At 36.9% G+C, this 24,437-nt stretch overlaps 1 protein-coding gene across 1 annotated transcript; it reads left to right on the forward strand.

The window, feature by feature from the left end:
* Positions 1–3,757: 3,757 nt before the first annotated feature.
* On the forward strand, positions 3,758–4,846 carry LOC147477243 (uncharacterized). The gene is made up of 2 exons (XM_086585954.1): positions 3,758–4,271; positions 4,485–4,846. The coding sequence occupies exons 1-2, from the start codon at positions 3,758–3,760 to the stop codon at positions 4,844–4,846; spliced, it is 876 nt and encodes a 291-aa protein (XP_086442080.1).
* Positions 4,847–24,437: the final 19,591 nt, after the last annotated feature.

The following is a 24,437-nucleotide window of genomic DNA, read 5'->3' on the forward strand; positions in this document are numbered from 1 at the left end:
ACCTTAACATTCTTGACACTGTCATCACCGATGAACAAAATATTGACCTTACCAGAGAGGTCACTTTAGAAGAAGTCAAGGAAACGTTTTTCTCTATGGAACCCCATAAAGCTCCAGGTCCCGATGGTTTTACCCCTCTTTTCTACCAGAAGTATTGGGATATCATATCTCCTAACCTCCTTAACACCATCAAGAGCTTCATGAACTCTGATCACATCTTGGCAGAGCTGAACCACACCAACATCACTCTAATACCTAAATGCCAGCGATCGGAAACTCTTGACCAATTTCGACCTATCAATCTCTATAACGTAAGCCTCAGAATCATCTCCAAAATCCTTACAAATCGCATAAAACCTCTTCTTGACATTTTTATCTCTCCGTCTCAGAGTGCCTTTCTAAAGGGAAGACATATTTTTGATAACATGATTGTCCTCGCTCATGAGATAGTTCGTACTCTGAAAAGAAAAAAAGGTGCATCGGGTTGTATGGCCATCAAGCTAGATTTGAGCAAATCTTTCGACAAAGTAGAATGGAGTTTCCTTCTACAAACTATGAAAACCCTTGGTTTCTCTGAGAAATGGAGGAATAAGATTAATCAATGCATTTCTACTACTTCTCTTTCGTTCTAGATAAATGGATCACTCATGGGTTTGCACAAACCTGAACGAGGTATCAAACAAGGAGATCCCCTGTCACCCTTTCTATTCATTATCTACATGGAAGTTTTCTCTCGTCTTCTCTCCAAAGCAGAAAAAGAAAAACAAATCCATGTGGTCAAAATCAGTAGGAGTGACACCCTATGTCTCACCTTCTCTTTGCAGATGACAACTTCATTTTCTGCAGAGCAAATATTGTAGAAACACATCATCTCAAGGATATTTTGGAGCTCATTAAAAATGTTTAAGTCAAAACATCAATTTCCAGAAGTCAGGTATTTTTTTTCAGTCACAACACCCACCATCGTCATCAACGCATTGTGAAAAGAATTATGGAAATTGGGAAAACAATCACCCATGAAAAATATTTGGGATCCCTGTTAATCCTCAGGTGCAAGAGTCGTATTGATTTTGATGAAGTGCTAGAAAGAGTTTTCCAGAGAATGGAAGGGTGGAGAGCCAAACTTCTCTCCCAAGCTGGAAAATTAATGCTCATTAAAGTAGTTACTTTGGCGATCCCCTCTTACATGATGTCAGTTTTCCAACTGCCAACCTCTACATGCAACAAGTTGGATTCTCTAAATATTAGTTTCTTTTGGGGAAGAAAAGAAGACAACACAAATAAGGTGCACTATATCTCCTGGAGCAAAATATGTTTACCAAAATCAAGTGGGGGCTTGAGGATAAGGCATGCATCTCATCACAATATCGCACTTCAAGCTAAACCTTTTTGGAGAATCCTTAAAGAACCAGACAAACATTAGGTGGTAAGCCTTCTAAAGAAGTACGTTCATGGAAATTCGATCTTGAGAGTAAAGTGCCCTAGAAGAGGGGCATCCAAGATATGGCAAGGTATACTTAAAGCAAGAGATGAGATCCTCCCTAAGCTATGTTGGCATATTGGGACTGGAAATGACATTGATATCTGGCTTGATCCTTGGATACCAACTCTACCATACAACAAACCCATGGGACCCCTGCCACCTGTAGGCCCATATAGGCGCGTAGCCGACCTCGATCATTGATAAAAAACACTGCTCATGGAAAAGAAATGTTTTGGATACCATCTTTCTCCCAGCTACTGTCAAGGAAATTCTAAAAATGCCTCTCAATCGACAAGAACACAATGACTCTATCAGCTGGTTAGAGGAAACAAATGGGGAATTAGCAGTGAAGTCTGTTTACAAATTCCTTAGTGAAAACAAAAATGCAGATCAAAACCAAAATTTGCAACTCTAGAAAAGCATTTGGAATCTCGACACAGCGGAGAGAGTCAAATTGTTCTTTTGGAAAGGAATAAAAAACAGCTTGCCCACAAGAGAAAATTTGATAAATTGAAATATCATCTCCTTATCTACTTGCCCACGTTGCAGTAATCAGGTGGAATCTACTCATCATGCACTCTTTCATTGTGTCATGCTTAGACACATATGGTATGGTTCTAAACTCTTTATCAGAACCGATCATTGGAATAGCGATGATTCTATCATCTCCATCATCACAAGTATCACCACTATGCTAAATTTTAAAAATGATAGTAAAGGCACCCTAAGTGAACTCACCTCAATCATGTACTCCATATCGACTAGCAGGAATGATATCATCTTCAACAACAAACAAACAATTTTTTTTGGCATCATCTCCAAAGCTTCAACTTTCATCACTAACACTGAGAAATCGTTTGCCAGAAACAAACATGTAAATGCATGGCTTCATATAACCGATAACTGTTGCTACCTCACTACAGATGCCTCATGGGATAGTTATACTAAACAGGTAGGTTTAGGTTTTGCTATTTGGAATAATTTTGGTTATTGCATTGGTGCAGGACATGACAGAGATAGAAGTGCTGATCTAGAAGAGGCAGAGGCTCGAGCCATCCAAGGAGGCCTAGAGCTGTTACAACGCATGCAGATCTGGAACATCATCATTTTTGACAAACTGCTAGACTTGCTGAGATTTTGGAGCATAGAGGAACAAACCTATCTTGGGGAGCTACTTCGGTGGCTCACGTCATTTATGCCAGTATTGCTGTTTTGGTGATTGTACCTTCTATTATATTAATAGAAACTCAAACTTTGTAGCTGATGCACTCTAGGCTAGGGTAAGGTGATCCCCCCCTATAGTTTAAACCCTGCTACTACAAGGTCATTGATTGAATTATGTATGCACTCTCTGGGGAGCACTTCCTAGTTTGGAAGTGTTTCCCTTTTTTCTATAAAAAAAAAAAAGATATGAATTTCAGCCACAATAATATGCATAGCAGCACAAAGCATACCATAAAAACCAATAATACAAATACCAAATCAACTAATTTAAAGTCATATTACTTAATACTCAATTGTCTGACAATAGCGAATCACAACACACCATTTATAATGGATATACAGTTAATACACTCAATTCTAGTACAAACTTACGATAAAATAATCGACAATCATTCAAACATAAATCTTTCTCGACATACTAAACGGTAAAGAAAAACATTCAAACATACACATAGGTAGAACACCATGCCTTGTAGTTAATCTTAACACATACTTTTATTTAAAGTAAAAAGAGGAGATAGTAGATATACTTGTCTTTAAGTTGAAAAACCAATATATCCAAATAAAATGAAGCTTTACGCAATCATGATTCTAAGACCACTCTTAGCGCTACTGATTTTGCTATTCTTTAGAGCATCATCAACGCGCTGCTAAACAAAATTGTGACACATCAGTTTTTTTTATCAGTCACAATTGTTATAAACGTGTCATGTACCAACGCATTTTTGCGAAATTGTGGGTTTCTATTTTGGACGGCAAAATTTGTCCCGTCCATTATTCCCTCCATTTCCTTGGCACAAATTCATTTTGGCGCCCATTATTTCCCTCCATTTTGTACGCTATAACACAGGAAGCATCCATATGCTTTCGTCATCTCCTTGATCCTCCTCCCATATCTTTCTTTATCTCTTCTCACCAGTTTTAAGTTTGTAGTTATAAATTTTTTTATATTTTGTCATGGGTTCTAGTAGTAATAGTCACAATTGGTGCGAAAGAGTAAGTTAACTGATTTTCAACGATGATGATGAAATTGTCACAATCGTTCAACAAATGCAAAGTGATGCAGTTGTAGTGACGTCAATGATTTTGGCTTTCAACATTTTATCTGTACCAAAATGGGGTGAATCTGTTGATGGTAGAGAATACACTAACCGCAATTGTGTTGGTGTGCATGAACAATTGGTGGCTGATTATTTTGTTGCTAAACCAAATTATAAAGAAGGTAAGTTTCATCGTAGATTTTGTATGAGAAGACCACTTTTTAACCGTATATTGGAAGTTGTAACTAATTTTGATCTATATTTTAAGCCTTCTTGTGATGCTTTTGGTTTGCCTGGGGTTTCGGGTTTGGTGAAGATGACAGTTGCAATACAAATGCTTGCTTATGGATGTCCAGCTGATTCAATGGATCACTGGATAAAACTTGCTGAGAGTACGGCTCGAGAATCACTTCACCATTTCTGCAATGCAGTTGTCAACTATTTTGAAGAACAGTACCTGAGGAACCCAACAGAAGAAGATGTAACACACTTGCTTGCAGTAGGTGAAGAACGTTGTTGGCCAGGTATGTTGGGTAGTTTAGACTGTATGCATAGAGTATGGAAAAATTGTCCAACTACGTGGCAAGGAACTCATTTGGGCCATACTAGAAAAGCGACTGTGATTTTAGAAGCAGTTGTAGACTAGGAGCTATGGTATTGGCACACATACTTTGGAGTGGCTAGATCATGTAATGATCTTAATGTGTTAGATAATTCTTATTTATTTGATAATTTAGTCAGAGGAACAACTCCAGCCTATGTTTATCAAGTTAATAACAATCCTTACAACATAGGCTACTACCTTGCTGATGGAATATATCGACCATGGGCTATACTGATTCAAACAATCTCATCTCCTACTAGTCCCATAGATATTAACTTTGTAAAAGCTCAAGAATCAGCTTGTAAAGATGTGGAACGTGGTTTTGGTATTTTACAGGCTAGATTTGCAATTGTTAGCAGGATTGCTCGTCACTGGGATAGAGGAGCTCTATCTCGTATAATGAAGACATGTATTATACTTCATAACATGATTGTTGAGAATGAGCGTTATGAACAACTTCCAACGTGGAAACTACCTTCAGATGAACGATTATAACATGAAGTTGAGATGCTGAGTAATGAACATTAGCTTGTGCAAAACATGGTAGCCAGGACATTAAGTATTCGTTGTGGAGCTACTGATGAACAATTGAAGAATGATATGGTTGAACATCATTGGGCACGTTATGGTGCATGCCGCAACTAAAGGAATAACTATTAAGTTTGTTTAAGTTTAGTTTGTCTTAACTGTATTTTATGTTAAGTGTGTTTTTTAAATGTGTTTTTATCAAATTTGTTTTGTTTAAATAAGATTGTGAGTTGTTGAATATGATTGTTGTTAATTTGGTAGAAATTTGCGCATTGTTTAAATTAAATTAAATTAAAATCAATACAACTTCAAATTAAAAATGTTAGAACTTCAAATTAAAAATGTTACAACAAACTTCAAATAAAAAACGTTACAACTAAAAATCATCAGCTTCATATTCTTCATTTTCATCCCTCATAAATGGATTAGGAGAGCGTGTTCGCCTACCACGAGACTGACTAACATTGCTTGTTGATCCAGAAAAAGAAGAAAATGACTGAAACTATTGAGAAGTGGGAGTTGGAATGTATGGACTAGGAAGGGTTGGAATGTATGGAGTAGGAGGGGTTGGATTGTATGGACTGGGCGAGGTTGAAATGTATGGACTAGGAGAGGTTGGAAATTTTGGATAATGAGGAACAGAAGGAGCAACATGAATACCTTGTTCTTGTTCAACCCACTTACGATAGATAGATTGTTGCTTAGCTTCCCAAAATATAAGTTGAATACCGCTAAACTTGCGTAGATCAAGCATCATGATATCTTGTTCTTTTTGTGTTACAAGTCTTAATCTTTCCTCTTCTTTATCCTTTTTCATTGAGAGGAACATTTGTTGTTTTAAGTATATTTGTTCTTGCTGATATTTTGCAGTTGTAAGTTGATTGTCTTTGACTTCCTCTAAAGTTTGTGCCATTTGGTGCGCAACTTCATCAACATCTCTTTTCTTAAACTTCTTTCTCTTTGGGGGTTTTTCTGATACGGGCACTTCACTTGATGGTTGACTTTCTTCATCTAACGAAATATTGGCTATTCCAATATTGTTAGCGGTTGATCCACCACTGACGCCACCACTAACATCACTACTAGAAGTGGTTTTTTATTTTTTTTAACCAATATCACTTCTAGCTTGATAGTAGTGATTCCATTTTGGACTTAAAATTAAAACCCAATAACAATGCTCAAATTTAAATGGTTCATTTACAATAGTTAAATAAATAGTACAAGCTCGTGACATTGTATCATCAACATTAGTACCACTAGCATTCACTCTCGATTGTTGATCATAATAACCTTGAAATAAACTTATCGCATGTTGGATTTGGTGAAAACAAGCTTAAACCGATCTACCTGTTTGTGGTTGGCCTACATAACCAAGTTGGCTCATGCGCTTGTTCAGTTATTCAGCAATTTTATTTCTAAAAAAAAACAAATCTATTTTGCCCCGTTCCAACAACTGCATTTTCTAAAATAAATATCCAACTATAACATAAATTTTCATCTTCTACGACTGTAAAGTTTTTGAACAACCTTAAACATGGGTATGTTGGCCTTTTTTTTTATGGCTTTAGTTTTGCCTATTTTTACTTCTCCTATTTCTTCTACCTCTAGACCTTTGTGAAGACATTTTGTTGAAGAATGAAAGAAGATATATGAGAGAAAGATGAGTAAATTGGTGAAAATTAAGTGAGGTACCAATGCATATATATAGGCTACAAGTCCAATGGATCTAAATATATCTGTTGGGCTCAAAAAAATCCAGCCGTTTTAATTTTTCATTAAAAAAATTTAAAAAGGTCTGAACGGCAAAACTTGACCCGTCCAACATCTTGGGCCCAACAGTACAAAATCGAACCGTTTTAATTTTTTATTAAAAAAAAATAAAAAATTTTGGATGGCAAACTTGACCCATCCAACGTTTTAATTTTTTATTAAAAAAAAATGAAAAAATTCTGGATGGCAAACTTGGCCCAAAGTTGTCCTGTGCGAGTGGCTGTTAAACTTCTGAGTATTTTGGTCGAGAATTTAACAATTGCTAAGATAGAAATAGGCGCAAAGCGTTGGTGAACGAAATTGCCAAAAAAATTTCTATCGTCACATTAGAAATGGTTTTTAGCAGTGTTTTGATAATGCTCTTAGTGGTTTCATATCCAAGAAGATATCATCTCTGTTCCATAAGAGAATTAACAAGAAGAAGGGCATATAAACCATATTGAAGCCTCCAAACACCTGGTTGGGACCCTCCAAATACCTAGTAAAACACCCAATACAATATCCCTTTTCTTCACAAGTAGGTGGCAGATTTTTACCTCTCAAAAGGAACTGAAATTCGGGAGCAACACAAGTAAAACAACCCACTGACCCATATACCTAGGGGTGTGTATGGGTCGGTTCGGGTTGGGTTTGGGTTAAAACCGACTACCGAATTGAACTGATCCTATCATATTATATGCAGCAAGAATCGAACCGAACCGATATTCCAGATGTAACCGATCTGAAACCAAACTGAAAAATTTCTAACCTAACCGATATCCGATCCGAATCGATTATTTCACGGTTTTAACCGATATTAACTGAACCGACCATACAATTTTTGCTGTCTCAAGTTCAATTCTCTTAATTTGTCAATAAATTCCGAAAATCAAATAAATTAAGTTCTCTCAATGTTTCAATGAAATAGGAGTAGAAAAGAAAAAAGAAAGTGATGAAGAAAAGAATACAAACATTTGTTAATGATGGACTGGTGGTGACGTGGTGTAGTACTGGTGGTACAAAATGAATGAGGAATTGAGGATGTTGGGTGGCGACGTTTGGCTATGCTTCGAAGAAGTCAAAAGTGATTAGGTAAAGTGGGTGTTTGGTTCTCACTTTTTCAAAAAATCATTTTTTCTTAAAAAATATTTTTATGAAAAAGTATTTATTCTAAAAACAGTTTTTCAATAAACATGTTTGGTTGTGATTTTTCTTAAAAGCTATTTTATAAAATCAGATTTAGCACTATGTTTCTCGATATATTTTGGCATATCGTGGCATAAATCGCTAAAGTCTAAAACATCCGGAGAGTTCTTTTGCCTTTAGCAACCAAAGTGTTTCCTTCAAAGAAAAATAGTTTTTTAACTTGAAAAACAAGTTTTACCTAATTATCATAAAACAAGTTTTTGGGACCAAAAAGTGTTTTTTAGATGAAAAACTATTTTTTTTTTTAAATAGAAACCAAACACATTTATTTTTTCAAAAAATGTTTTTTCACTAATAAACACTTTTTGGGCAATAAATAAATAGGATCCAAACACCCCCTAAAGTTTGTTATTTTATAAAAGTGGGCTTACACGTGGGGGCTTTATACTTATCAAATCACTTATTCTATTATCAACATACTTACGTACATGGCGGTCGGGTCGGTTAATTTTAGGTTTCACAAATATAAACCGCCATCCAAACCGAGATAGTCGGTTTTGGAAATAATCAAACCGATCTAAACCGATAGTAAATGGATAACCAACTCATATGGGTCGGGTCGGGTCAGTTACATCGGTTAGAGTGGATTTTTACACACCCTTACTGATATACCTGTTTTGGTGGAAGGGTGTCAAATCTGACCAAAACCAACAATCATCCATTTCTTCTTCTCTTATATTAAGTATATGGGTTGGTAAACCTCAAACATCATAGAATCTAGCCTACTCTCAAGTCTCATCTGTTCTCGTCGAAACTTCTTGATAACCGCCTCTTTTGGTACCTGAAAATATGAGAAAGAACGATAGAAGTCCAGGGGTTTCTATCGGTTTCTAATATCAAGTTTATCGGGTTATCTCAATTATCTCAACCCGTACATGGGTCAAACTAAACCCAACTATTTGGGCTATCCACTAGCCTCTCAGAGCCCATTTGAAGCTATTTGTTACTAAGCCCAAAAAGAAATATGGTTACAAACTGTGTGACAATTAGGGGTGGGAATTTGGCCCTAACGACCCTAACCCGGCCCTGACCGACCCGACCCTAAGCCCTATAAAGCCCTCACAACTAAAGCCCTCACAGAGTTTAGGGCCGGCCGGCCCGGCCCTAATGCCTTCTAGGGCAGGGCTAGGGCTAAGATTCTAAAACATAGGCCCGACCCTAATTTAGCCCTCATTAGCCCGACCCTAACCAAGCCCTAACCGGCCCTGTTTCACACTTTCACTATAAATACACATACCATAATTGTCCAACTCTTTGTTAAATATTTTCAATTAAAATAACATTGTCCTTTGTAATTTATCACTTACACCCAAGGGTACTTCCAATAACTTGTCTTATATAACAAAAATTTGTCAACTTAACAGCCATGAAGAACAATGAGCACTAGCCTAATAAAAAATAAGACTTTATTCCTTTGATCATCAAGTCAAAGTCCATAACTTATTATTCTCAATTTCTTTTCTCACTTATTTCTTATAAATTATATTTTTTATTCACATCCAAGCCAAGTCTAAAACTAAAGATTTTTCCTTCCACACCATTAAAGCAAAATCTGAGCGGACATTTGTAACATAGAAACCAAAACAACCTTTGTGGGAAAAATGACATTTGTAATCTCAAACCTTTCTCCATCACTTGTTCAAAAGCTAATATTTTCATTTCCATATACAAAGCTTGAATCACTTTTAAATTAGAAGAAATGTAATATTATATTTGTTTGAATATATTATAGAAATAATTTATGATATTACAAATAGTTTAACAACTTCCATGACCCTTAACCAAAACTATTATGTTTCTTCTTTATATCTATTACTTATTCCTTTAAAATGATAATATAATTATTTGTCTATGTATTTCAATTTAAAATGTAATTTTAGTGAGGTTTGAGTACAATGAAGAACAAATTCCGAACTCTCGATGTACTTCAGTTCATTAGATTGTGGATGTGCATTTTTAATTTTTGGACTTATACAGGATTATTACTAGATTGGTTGGACTTTGAGTTTGTAAATTATTGTACATTTTTGTAATATAAATGAGTTTTAAAACTGATGTAGTAAAAAAAAAGAAAATATATAGGCCCGGCCCTAAAGCCTTTAAAGAGGGCTTAGGGTAGGGTAAGGGCTTGAGGTTTAGACTTGTGACCCGGCCCGACCCGGCCCTATGTTGACTTTAGGGCCGGGCCGACCCGGCCCTAATATTTGAAGGGCTTTAAATGTTTAGGGCGGGCTAAGCCCGACCCGGCCCATTGCCCACCCATAGTGACAATGGGTCCATACTAGGGTCCTTGTTTTGAGCATGTACTATACAAGCAATCTTCATTAGGGGTGGTAAAACCTGATTTTTGTTGGTCTTGGGCTAACATGTCAAATCTATGGTCTGGGCTTGGTTTTGTAAAATCAAAATCCGACTCGGTTTTGGATTAAACTCGGGTTAGAATATCAAAAAACCGAAAAACCCGAGCCCATGTGCACATATGTACGCATCTTTCAATCATTCTATTTTTGTAAAAAAATAAGGTTGAGAATCCTTGTTCCGAGCATGTACTATACATGCAATCTTCCATGGTAGAAAGAACATTTGGGCTGTCTATGAACCAATTTTGGGTAGCCATGTCAATTTCAACGCCAAAAGCAAAAACCTCATGAGGTGAACATAAGCTAGAGTCCTAGAATAACAATCAATTAACTCTTGCTCTCTTAGGCTTTGTTTGGCCATATGAAATTCGGTAGTACTCGACCATATTTAAGGTATGGAAAACAAGTGGTGGATACTCCAAAAATAATTATTCTAGAAACTGTTTGGTCCCTTTTACTTTAGAGGGAGGGTCTCATACTGTTTTTCATTGTTTTTTTTTCCAACTCTCCCAATGGAATAAAAATCCTCAAAAACACATACACACACACAAATCGACCAAAGAAAATCCATATCATTAATTTCAAAAAGAAAAATCAAACTTCAATTCAACATAATTTCATAGAAGAATCAAAACGGTGGTCGGTCGATCGGAATGGAGACGGTGAAGAAGAATAAGCCATAGACCGTTTATATTTTTTTTTGTTGCTTGCTCCTCCTGTTTCTGATATCTAATTTTAATTTGGAAAGGTGAAAGGAAGAATTTGTGAGAAAAGAAAATTAGTGGGTGAAGAAAAAGGTTGGATCTTTTGAGTGCATAACTCGAATGAATAATAAAATGATGTTTTCTCTCTCCTAAATTTCTCTCGTGTATTACGGTATCTCACCTAAACCCAAAGATCCACTATATACGTTTTTTCTAGTTTCACAATCTATCCCGTTTATACCCTACTCATTAGTTGTGGCCCCAATTCATAAAATGAGTCGGACCAAACACTAAGACCTAGTATACAGGGCTTATTCCTTCTACAGGTTGGGCAATTCATGCTACCAAACAGGGCCTTAAGGAGTCTAGACCAGTTGAGCACATTGTAATATAGTACAAAATATCGGGATATGGGTATTTATCGATATTTAATATCTTGATATGTATCTTGGATATATCCTCCTCTTTGAAGATATTTTATATTGTTTCATATACAAATATCGTAGATATATCTAAAATATCATCAAATATTGTTGATATTTTTTGATATATCACAATATATCATTTATATTTATTTGGAATATAATGGTAAATATTAAATAAAGATTGTTACCTATACAAAATATCACCAATATCCCTAAATATTGCCATATATCTCCAAATATCGCCAATATCATCGAAATAACGTTGATATTTGCAATCTTATATATCTCTAAACATATCGCGATATTTATGTATCGTTTACTACTATGCATTGTAATACGCTAACGATTCTCTTCGCATTCAGAGTTTGAGCTTTTTTTTCCATTGCCTGGGTCAACAAAGACCTGAATTTTTTTTACCCTTTTAAGGATTCCAACCAGCACTACTAGATGATGAAGAGTATGGTGCAGCGGAGAGACTAAGGCGACAATGATTGGCGGCAATGGTGGAAGAGAAATGATGTTGTTGTTGGAGTTGCTCTTAAAAGTGGATCTCTAGTGAAGGCTAATGAGAAGATTGATGAGAAAACGGGAAAATGTGGATTTTTGGTAAGGGCCAAGGAGTTTCTTGTCACTACACCATTGCCAAATTGGAACGAAAAAGGCCCATTCCTTTTAGGACGAGGAAACTTGTCCCCTACTAACCAAGAATAGCAATTCCAAGCGCCCTTCCATCTTGCATAACATAGATCGGAAAAGAAATAGACATTTATATACTAACCATTGCGAACATAGTTAACTTAAGTCAGTAGGTTTAATTATATTGCATTTACATATGATGAAGCTTATGTTGACTTAGTGCCTGGTTAAATTTTTTTTCTTTCAGCGCGCATCATGTTAAAAGTGGTTAGGGTAGTGTAGAAATGATTTAGTAATTTGTCAAATAATGAAGTAGGCTGAATAGTTGAGTTGCACGCAACAATGTTGATCTTGAACGTTTGTTACTGTACCTCTGTAAAACAAGTGTGGAGGTTGAAATCTCATCAAATGAATTCTATCGTCTATTCTCAATATTTTCTAGCTTTTTGGGTCATGGTATTTACACCCCATTTTATAGGATTGACACCCCTTACACCAATTGTCCAATTCGAAGATATTGGCATCCCTCCATTTATCATATAAAAAATCACCCACGGCAAGAAGTTGTTGTGAAAAGATAATGCCCACAACAAAAAGTTGTCGTGAGATGGCAAATCTATGGAAGGTTGTTGCAGTGAGTTATTTTTTGTTTTAAATTTTTTTTGATTGCCACCGCACAAAAAGTCAGTTGACGCGAGATGGTTGTGTTCACCAAAATGGAGTATTTGCTTATATTAATTACCAAAAATCTTCTTCATCAACTTGATAACAAGTTTTTTTTAGAGCGTATGAAAAAAATTACCATGAGATAGCAAGACTATGCCTCAATTGTACTTTTTTTTTTCATAGATTGGTGTTATTCTTGGAGCGCATGAAGAAGCTCTAAAGAAGAAGATGAGATATCCGTATATCATGTGTGTTCAAAATTTGAAGTGAAAAAATAATAATAATAAAAAATAATAATAAAAAAAGAAAATCTTCTGCGGCAACTTGCTGCTGTGGAATGTGGTATCTCGCGGCAACTCGATCTCGTAGAATGTGAGATCTTGCGGCAACTCATTGTCGTGGAACTATCGGGCATGTGGGGTGTAAAAGAACATATAAGGAATAACGATTATTCATGTACTATTTTGCCAAAGGGGTGCCAACCCCATAAAGTGTGGTGTAAATACTGCGCCCTTCTTTTGACATTTTAATCAATTATACAATACAATCACATCGTGGTTGTACCATATGCCAATCAAATGTGCCCTTGTGTGTCTTGGGAATTTTATTGAATATTTATGTGCAGTTGTGGGAATGTAGTTGCATTTTGCATACGTGTGGACGTGCATTGAAGCTGCAAGAGAAATATTTGAGGAGTGCGGCGTGGAGCTAATAGCCGTTTTGATATATATATTTTTTAATTTTTTATGAGAAAGAAGAAAAATATATATATCATTTCTTTGAAATTTACCTATATTTTGATATTTCCAGCTATTTTTAAAGATTTCGCGATATCTCAAATATATATCATTTCGGGTACTCTAAAAAACAACATATCTTGCAAACTTTCGCGATATATTGTACTATGGCAGGGATGGATAGTAGTGGGAGAGAATGTATGTGTGGCAATGATCGACCAACTCAACTCGGACAAGAATGTAATGCTTCTTCATTTATGTATTAACTTGTAAAATTAGAATGGAGCTTGGTGTTCTATACATTATTGTTTGCCAATGCTTGGAAAACACTAATTTAAGGATTTGCTCAATTTGAAGCAACATTAAAACATATCCCAAACTAAACAAAATATGTCTCTGCTTCTCCAATGACAAACCTGCAACACGTATGGGGAGCACACTTCTGTGTGTAATGATCATTGGATTTATCTTAATGATAAACCAATTCTTTTGAAAGATCACATCTGTAACCCACATTTTGACAAAAATACATCTGTAAAAGGGATACTAAATCAGAATAAAGATGGGTGGAATAAGTATTTCCTAGAGTTCTTATTCCTAAAACCTATTGTTGATATCATTGGAAATATTATGGTGAAGCCTCCAAACTCAGAGGACAGCCTGACATGGAGATGTCACTCAAAAGGTAAGTATACTGTCAGGTCTGCATATAAAATGCTCACTCAAGACATATGGGAAGATGAGTGTTCATCTTTCCAGAATAAAACTATTTAGCGGATTTGGAAGGCCAAAATTACAGATATAGGTCAACATTTCTTATGGAAAACCTATATGGTAGGGGGGGGGGGTCCTATTGAGCAGAGGAATAGAAGGGGACTTCTATTGCCCTTTCTGCTAATCTGGTGTTAAATCAACATAACACATCTTCTTCCAATGCCAGAGGATAAGAGGAGTGTGGTGGTTTACTGCTCCCACAAGTATAAGAGTAGATATGTATCCTACTAGGAATACCAGAGAATGGTTTAATGAGTTTTTGGGATGGACTGTGAATAAAGAAGAGTCAATAAGGAGCTTGGGGTATATATGCAGTGCTGTTGCTTCTGAATTTTTGGGAGCACAGGAATAGCATTTTGTTTGATGCAATCCAGAAGAACAAGATCACCATCATCAAGAAGACAGAAGCCCTATGGAACAAAATTATGAAAGCCTTTGAAGAAAACTCTACTCAATCCCCTAATACTTCTGACTCTAATAATATTTTTGTAGAAGCCAATGAGTCCAATAGGCTTAATAATGTGATGACTAACAACAGTACTAATATCTTTTTTGATGCATCGATCTTTTGATAGAGCTAGTGGCAGAGCAGCAGCTGGAGCAATAGCCAAATTTGGGGGAGGTAAAATTTTAAAGGCTGCAATTAGGAATTTTAAGGCAACTACCTCAGAGGAAGCTGAATTAGTAGTTGTTGAAGTTGCAGCTTTGCTAGCTAAGGATCTAGGATGCGAGAGGGTGGACTTCTTTGGAGATTATCAGAATGTTATAAAAACTCTGAATAGTCTTCCTGAGGAGTGTTGTTGGCAGCATAATACAAAATATCCCGATATATTGCGATATTTGGGGATATCTATCCAGATTTCAGAGAAAGATATATAAATATCACGATATGTTCAGAGGTATATACGACTGCAAATATCGGCGATATTTCAACGATATTTGGTGATATTTTGTGTATATAACAATTTTATTTAATATTTACCATTATATTTCAAATAAATATAAATAATATATCATGATACATCAAGAAATATCCACGATATTTATTGATATTTTGGATATATCCACGATATTTGCATGTGAAACAATATCAAATATCCCCAAAGAGAGTGATATATCCACGATACATATCCAGAAATTGAATATCGATAAATACTCATATCCTGATATTTTGTACTATGGTTGGCAGTATAGAAGTGTAATGAACCATATTCTAAGTATTCTGAATTCTGTAGATGTTTTTAATTTTATTTGGTTAAGTAGAATTGTTATAGGGGAGGCTCATGAACTGGCCGCCTAGGCTTCAAAGGTTGCAGGGTAGAGTACCCTTCCACCTTGTAATATGGACTCGAGATCTCTATAACCGGGTACAGAGATCATCTCTGTAACCGTGTTATCTCGCCGTTGATCCGAATCCGAGATATGTGTGTATGCCTCGATACCTGTGTGTGCGCTCCGAGATGTGTGTGTGCGCCGAGATATGAGATGTGTGTGTGGTACAGAGATCAATCTTTGTACCCGGTTATAGAGGAACCGGTCTCTTGTAATATTGTGTCAGATGTCCACACTATTTCTCTCTAATCAATATATATCCTTTATCGAAAATAAAATAAAATAAATAAATAAAACACCTATTTCATCCATAGTTTGTGATTTAGATTGAATTCTCAGACTACCATCCATATTTCAGTTTTTGAGAAATTTAGAATTCCAATTCAAGAATCGAAAAATATAAAATTTTGGAATGCCCTCGGAATATAGTAGAATTTAGATGGACTTCGGCAGTATGATCTTCATAGACCATAGACCGATAGTAAGAATTGAAAAAACAGATGAACCCAATAAGGGGAACAAACTTTACGGGTGCATTATCTGTGGCGCAATTGATCAATGAGACATACTTGTGAAACACTCCAAACATGTTCTTAGCACGTTTATGTCACATCAATTTTCAATGCAGACTACAGAAAGTTTGTAGTGAATATTTGGCATCATTTTTTGTTCAAGTCAAAAAACAGAAATTGTTTGTTATATTTCAAGTGGGTGTATAATAAGTTGCAATACCCGTCCTATGAAGCAATAACCGCAACAAGTTTGGAATTCATTATTAGACTACAAACCAATTATTTACAAACATCGAATGCATCACATATTCACATCAAACCACATAAAAGATAGTAATCGATCAGTGAAGAATTCAGGACTTCCTAGTCAGGTAAATATTGTATCCAAAATCTGGTTATTATCATGCATGGACAAATTAAGAAAAAAAAATTGTTTGTTGTTTTTTTTTTTTTTTTTTTTTTAAGCGGAAATTTTATTGATAAAGATAATGAGTTTTACAAATAATTAGGACAAGCGTGCAACAAGCTGTGCCGTAAGTCCTTTATGAATGGCAAATCTTATTTTCCTAAATACAAACTCATTGGAACCAGCTGTCATTACGTTGCAGTCCATAACTTTCTGCAATCTCTTAAAGAACTCAACAGACTGTTGGGCCAAGAAACCAAAAGTGTCAAAACTGAAAGGAATGAAACAATGCTGGTTAGCTCTACAAGCCTCCTCGTGTTTCTCAATTTTCCCTGCTGCTGCTCTATTAGCTACTTCTCCCACCTCAAAGGCTCCATTCCCAAGCCCTACCAACGGAGAGGCTCCAGTTACATCAACACACGCATGCCTCCCCTCAGACCAACTGTAGACTAATACATCCGTAGGCCGAAGTGTCGATCTTCCCTCATTCGGATCAGTGATAAAATTCACGGGAGCTTCCTTCTTCACTTGTACCCCAGCCCTCCAAAATGCATCGCATAAAATATCTCTGACATGATCATGTCGGTATTTGAAACCTGGGAAATATCTACAATGTGCTACATGGTCCCCAAAACCATCTAGTCTACTTTTTTTGTAAACCGGGCATAGACCACCATTAGAGTACAAAGGAATCATGAGACGGTACCGGAGAATAGAACGATACTCCACTGGCGACATACGCTGTCTAAGTCCCTCCATCAAAATAGCAAGTAGAAAATTCTTTGCATGTTCTGACTACAAGCATCCAATGACTGCTTTCTGACGAGCAGATAACACAAACTCCCTCTCAAGACCAACAACAATCTTACTATAAAATGCTCCCACCAAAACTTTTTGTGGTTTTGAGGGGACGGTAGCATTCACAGCCAGAGAGTTAAAGTCAAAATCGGGTAGACAAAGACTCAATGCACTATTAGCAACATCAAGAATCTCATCCACAGGCACTGTGCCACAACTCCTAAGAATATGGTTCTGAAGCTCAGAAGTCTGACAAAGGGAGGCCACAAAAGCAAAAGTAGAGACATCAGTGACACAATAAATACCTAACCCACCCAGACGTAATGGGAGTGTGGATAGACGCCACTACAAATCACCGAAGCCAGGACCAGCAGAAACCACAATACCCTGGAGAACACTGCGGAGATGCCGATCAAACGTCTTAGATGCCTCTCTGAAAAGAGCTGGTGAACAAGTACGAATCGCAAAGACCAACTTAGAAGCCCAGCATAAGCTCGTAAGAGCGCTAACTCACACTGTGGATCTTCCAAAATAGCTAAACGGTCCATCAAACTCATAGCCTTTTCAACAAGCTTGCGAGCAAGGCCCATGACAAAGGATGAATCAGTGTTGACCACACCTCCAAGCAACTTGACCACCTACTGAGGACGAGACAAATATGAAGGAAAGAGACCAGGAGTGGAGCGACGTGGATCCAGTGATGGCCAAAATATCTCAGTTTTAACCACATTAAGAACCAACCCATAAGAAGGTCCTTCTTCCTGAATCATACCCAAAGCTGTCGCCACCTGTTCTGTATCTCCGATCAAAGTCCCGTCATCTAGGTACCATGCCTGTAGTAATAACTGACAACTAGACTGGATCCGTAGAATCAAGGGATGCAACACTATTGCAAAGAGAAGGGGACTCAAAGGATTGCCTTGTTGGACCCCAGTAGCAGACCATATGTAGCCGTCCCCCAAATATAACATCACAGGTTGACAATACAAATACTCGACCCAAGGGTGATAAGTGCTCAAAACTTGCAATTTAACCCTCGATTATGCCTCTTGTTTAGCCATCTTAGTAGACTAATAGTGTTTATAAGTTGTGTTTTAAGATTCTACAGGTGAAAGAGAGAGTTTTGTGGAATATTAGAGAAAAAGGGGTAAAATGGAGCAATTCGGAGCATTAAGGATCATATGGGAAGCCCGTAGACAATCATGGAGAAGGCCAAGGAATTGGAGCTATTAAAAATACGACTTGGACCTATTTTAAAGCCTATTTGGAATCCCAAGGCCAAAGAATTCATTGCTTGGACCAAAGCCCGCAAAAGAGGATAGAAGGATAGAGCAGAAGAAAGAAAATAGGCTTATGCGTCTGGGACGCATGGATCGAGCATCCAGACGCATTGATTACGTCTGAGACGCATGAATAACGTCTAGACGCATGGATCGATACTGTAGCCAATTTCTTCTTAATTTTGGAGACGAAGTTGGACTCTGAAAGAAGTCTATTTGTATTAGGAAACAAATGACGGATTGGAATGCTTCTAGAGCTCATTGTAACCTCTATAAATAGAGGACCTAAGTGCCTCATGTAATTTGCCAATTCACTTATACTCTTGTCTCCATAACTTAAGGCAGAGAGAGATTAATAATAAAAGATCGGTTTTAACTAGCTGAGTCTTAATAAATTAGTCTTTCTAATCTTATGTTCTTCAACTCTTCTTCTTCTCATTCTTCCTTCTTTATGGAAGGCTAATCTTCTCCTTCAAGGGAGGAGATGAAGCCAGTGCTTAAGGTTTAATGATTCTTCTGGTTCATGGTGTTCTTCAATCAGGTTAGTTCTTTATGTTTTTAGTTATTAGTTCCATTGCCCAGACCAGGGGATGGAAGTATATATTAAGGTTTTTATTTATTGCAATCGAATATCATGCTAGTTTAGGGTTTTATTTATTGCAATTGAATATTTACTAGTAACATACTTTTATTTATTGCAATTGAATATAATGCTAGAATAGGGTTTTATTTATTGTAATTGAATGTTATACTATTATTCTCTACTTTTCTTCTAGTTGTGTAGTGTTTTAGAGTAAAGAAAGTATTCTTTGTGTTTGCTTTAAATGGTGATTCATTGAATAGCTGCCCAAGCTCACATAAAAGGAAAGAAGATACTAGTAACATGAACATATGAACAACCTTAAGTAGAGTTATTTGTTAACGATGTTTTGTCCAAGAGGGCATCGGCACTCTCGATTGCCTAATTGTAGTCTACTTGTGAGAACAACCATGAAGCATAAGGTCATAGATCAAAAGTATTGGTGGATTCTAATATTTTGAATTCTCTTTTTTATAAATTCTTAATAGTTTAGTCTAGTTTAGTTTAGTTTAGCTTAGTATTAGAATCTAAAATCTTTATAATAATAGTTTTTAATCCCTCAAACCCCTTTCCAGTCCTGTCCTTCACATAAAATACACTTAAAAGTGGAACGATACCCTACTCATCCTTTACTTATTGAGGGATAATTAGGTTTTGATACGTTTCTATTTTGTTCAACGACCATCATCTATCATCTATCCATATCCCACACACCATCTACATACACAAAAAGAGGCTTTTCAAAGGGGTAATAGCTGGGCAGTGGATACGAACCTCTCTTAACATGGTAGTCCGATCAATCATGTTAAAAGCATTCTGAAAATCTACCAGTAGCATCGAAAGAGAAGTACTGTCACTGTTAGCATAAACTATACGGTTGACAGCGTGCAAAATCGCTTCTGCTCCACCAGAAACACCAAACCTATACTAAAAATCCTGTAAGTACCCTACCACATCTTTGGAAAATCCTTTCATTGCTCCTATAGGACGAATGCTATTATCTTGCTTAAGAAGTGGAGTAAGTGGTGCACTCAATATGAATTTCGCTAACGGCTGTGGACATCGTCCCTATAACCAAAGATTCACCACAGGGTTCAAAGCATCTAGCAAATCAGACGATATAGCTGCCGCAACACTACTCATGGCATCCAACAAATGCTGAACTCGGAGACCATCACGACCACAAGATGTACCTTTTGGAAACGACCTAATGCATGACAATAAGGTGTCTCTCTCTACCAACAAAGGGGCCTCAGGAGGAGGAACCAAAGGTCTCACAGGTGGTTGTTGTGTCGGGTGTTTCTCCTCTAATGCTTGTATAGTCTCCGTAGAATTAGAAGCAACCCCTAATGATGACAACACTTTTACCGCTGCAGCAAAATGTCCATCAGCAACTTTCTGTAAGCATCGACGCACATTTTGAGTAGGGACAAATTTCATGGTAGATTGGATTGAAGGATGCTCTATTACAAACTCTAAGAGACGAAACATCCCCCCAGACTCATTCCATGTCATCAAAGCATGGAGAATCTGTTTCCGTTGAAGATCTTTCGTAGTACTAGAGCGACGTTCCTGCTGGTTCTGTGGTTGAAAAACTAGTAAAGTGCAACACGATAAAAGGAGGAGACGAACCCAAGACAGAACAGAACCAGGATCAACTGTGATATCCCAAAGGGCAGATTTCAGTGCACCAAAAAAACCCAAACGACACGCGTGTGGTATACTTTTCACAGTACGAAAAGGTATACAAAATGCGCTGTCAAGTAACATCTTATCAAGAGAGGACGCAACAACAAGCAAATTAGGAGTATTATCGTCACCCCTCTGTGTTGTGGGTGTAAGATCTGCAGTGTTGGGCTTAGGGGATGGTTGTGGTTGTGGTATGCCCACAATAGCACATTTGAGTTCCCCATTCTCCAACAAAGTAGGTGGCTGTATAGTGTCATCTAGATGGCGACATGGTATGCCAAATACGTGGATGCAAAGACAAATGCCACAAATCCATTTGTCTAATGACTTTAAGGAATCCTCTAGTGACAGAAAAAGTTCATGATCCTCCTTAAGTTCATCCCGTACCCTGTCAATACTCAACTGACAATCCATGTGTTGTTTATCGAAATGCGTGAAAATATAGGAAACAGTAAACCCATTACTGTTTACTCCATTAGTGCATCCATGACGACCCCGGAAAGGACAATGAACTCGCTTCTTAGGTGTTGGGGCAATGAAACCAGAAGAAACAACCAAGAGTGCAAGACTTTTCTTCCCTCTCATAACCAAATCCTGTCAAAGATTCAAAAAATCCAATTGAACAAAACCCAAAACCCAAAATCGACAAATCCTAACTCCCGTCGAACAAATCCCAAATCGGCAAAACCAAATCCCAAAATAGCAAAACCAAATCCCGTCGACAGTTCAACAAATCACAAAACGGTGAAACCAAATCCCGTCGACAGTTCAACAAATCTCAAAACTCATCCCACAAAATATTTGATAATTTCAGAAGTCAGTAGTCAATACCAGAAGATCCCAAAGGCCTGAGACCGTTTTTTTTTTTTTTTTTTTTTTTTTAATACATACATATATATATATATGTATATATATATATATATATATATATATATATATATATATATATATATATATATATATATAATCTTGGTGAATTAAGGGGAATGGGGAAGGGGAAGGCGAAGGGTGATGCCGACGGTGGGGGTGGGTGTTTACAACTGGTCAGCTGGTGATGGAAGGGGTGAAATTGGTAGAGGAGTCGACTGGTGGTTTGAGAACAGTGGAGATCAGTGTTTTTTGGGTGGGGGGATGATGTTGGTCAGGTGTTTTGGGGGAGAAGGTGGTCAGGGTTTGTGTTTGGGGTTGGGAAGGTGATTCAATGTGGTATGGTGGCGCGGCGAAACGATGGTGGTGTAGCAGCAGCAAGGTCAGGTTTTAGAACGGTGGAGAGATTGTGACGGTGGAGGATTGGTGGTGGTGGTGGCGATGGCAGCAACAAGCTAGTGTTAGTGGGAGGAGGCGGCGGTGAAGTATGGTGCAACACAAGTGGTGCGGCGCTGGGGAATAAGGCTAGGGAAGAAGTGATGCGGGCTGTTTTTTTTTTTTTGTTTTTTTTCTCAATGTCATTTTGATTATCATACCAAGAAATGACTCCTTGTATGACCTTTTTCACAAAATGATCATCCTCGCTACCAAAATAGGTTGATAAGAAGAGACATTTTTTTAAAAAAAACTAGCCATTTGGCCTGGCCTATGGCCAAACTTGCTACATAAATAGCTAATGACTCAAAAGCCTAAAGTATACTTGAATAAATAATATATGTATATTGATAGCTAATGATTCATTGCTTATAATATATGTATACTTTGTTTGAACAGTTTATGTTTTTCTAATTTTTTTTAAGGGGTTTTATTTCTAGTTTTGGGTTATTATTGTTCCTGTTGCAATAAGTTGTCAGGTTGCCGATGAGTGAATGCTTGCGTCGCGGGTTTTCTCTAGACCTAAAGATTGGGAGTTGCACTGATCCCATCAATTATTGTTCAAACGTTGCTGGTTCTAGAAACATGACATTCTGCCCAGAGCCTATTCTAGAGGATTCAACGATAGATACATTTACCGAGTCCACAGATTCACCAAGATTTAAAGGATTAAGCTCAAAATCAGATGACCATCAAACAATGTGCAACATTGGCTAAAAGGTCGAGCTTCAACAACCAAGTTAAGCAAGCTACTTAGTAATCAGTAAATCATACTAGGGGTCAAATTTTTGACAATAAGGACATTTTTTGTTAACAAATCGTGTATCATTCGCGTCAGTTGTACACGTGTAGTGGGTGATGGAACCAATGGAATTGTTTTCTCCATCACATGGCGGAGACATGATGGAGAGTTTTAAGGATTGAGATGTTTTTTCACCATGAATGGAGAAGGAAAAAGTTTGCAGAGACAGAGATTATGGGAATTATTAGAAGGAGGAATTGGGTGAGAATCTCAAGGTGTTTTTTAATAAGATGAGTGGCTCTGATTTTGTAATATTTATTATTATAGATTAGGAAACTAAATTAGGACTCTTCAAAAGAGAAACATAATTAATTGAGACTCGTACTATTTATTTATTTTTTTCTCACAGATTGTTTGTCACAGCCCGATTTTCTAAACAATTAAAAAAAATGAATATTTGAAATATAAATATCTCAAACATCACTTGGTTCAATTGTCTAAAAACCCAGGCTATGACGGGTGGATACAACACGTGTCAAAACCTAAAACCCACATCATAAAGAATCTTAACAACAAAAATCTCCAAAATTCCTCAACCATCACTTTATTAAAAGACTTTCTTCCATCCCAATAAAATATCAAACCACTCTAAGAATAACATGTCTTCAACATAGGATTTTCATGTCATATGAAAAGAAAACTACGTTATTACATACTTCCAAAAGATCAGACCTAATAAACTAAACTCCCGGATCGCTCCAAAGAGAATCCAAATCACACGCCACGCGGTTCCATCGCCTTCCACTGTGTTCCCAAGAACACACCCACGCCAAAACAAAGCAAACATGATCAAAGAGCAAAAATGGAATTTCTTTGGTATGAGTAGACTAACCACATATAAACATTATCATACTTTAATTATCCAAACAATCACTTTATATTTCCCATAACTTAATCTTTTTCAGCTTGGAAGACAGGTAGTTCCGTCATTTCAATCGGCATAGTGTCTCCCCAAGCAAGACTTCCATTCTATTAACTCATTATCATAACTCGTTATTATAACTAGGTAACTGAATTAAAACTTACTGATATCCACTTTTGGATAAGGGTAGGACCGCGTCTCTGCACAAAATGTTATTAAGTCTTACCCTCCTGCAAAAGAAAGTTAGAACTTCTAACATTTGTCGATATCCTATAGGTATTGAAAAGTAAACCCAAGCACACTCGCACAATCAAATTAATTTCTCTTATTAATTAATCAATTACTTTTCTTATACACATATTTCACAACCTATGTACCTTAGGTCATTTCCCGCCACATTCAAGGAATACCCAACCTTACATTCCCGTACACTCAAGGAATACAACTAACCTGCAAGGCGAATACCTTAGTTCCTCTTTAGGGTAGTCCAAACAATCTGGTCATTCATTACACATTCAATGAATACCTGGGACATTCATGGCACATTCAATGAATACCCATAGATAACGCTAACGGGCCATTTATGGCACATTCAATAAATGCCAACCTAACCTATGACATCAACCGTCATAAAACTCAATTCCAAAACTTGAGGCGTGGAGAGTTCAAAAAGAGTGCGGTAAATTTTGTTTACGCATTATTGAAATTTTATTGAATAAATTATCTCCGAGAACGAAC

The sequence above is a fragment of the Coptis chinensis genome, chromosome 9, assembly GCF_015680905.1.
Source record: "Coptis chinensis isolate HL-2020 chromosome 9, ASM1568090v1, whole genome shotgun sequence".
NCBI lineage: Eukaryota > Viridiplantae > Streptophyta > Magnoliopsida > Ranunculales > Ranunculaceae > Coptis > Coptis chinensis.

Coding starts and splice junctions, on each gene's coding strand:
- LOC147477243 (XM_086585954.1), top strand. CDS start 3,758: ATGCAAAGTGATGCAGTTGTAGTGACGTCAATGATTTTGGCTTTCAAC. Junction 4,272..4,484: donor TGAAGAACGTTGTTGGCCAG/GTATGTTGGGTA, acceptor TTGATAATTTAG/TCAGAGGAACAACTCCAGCC.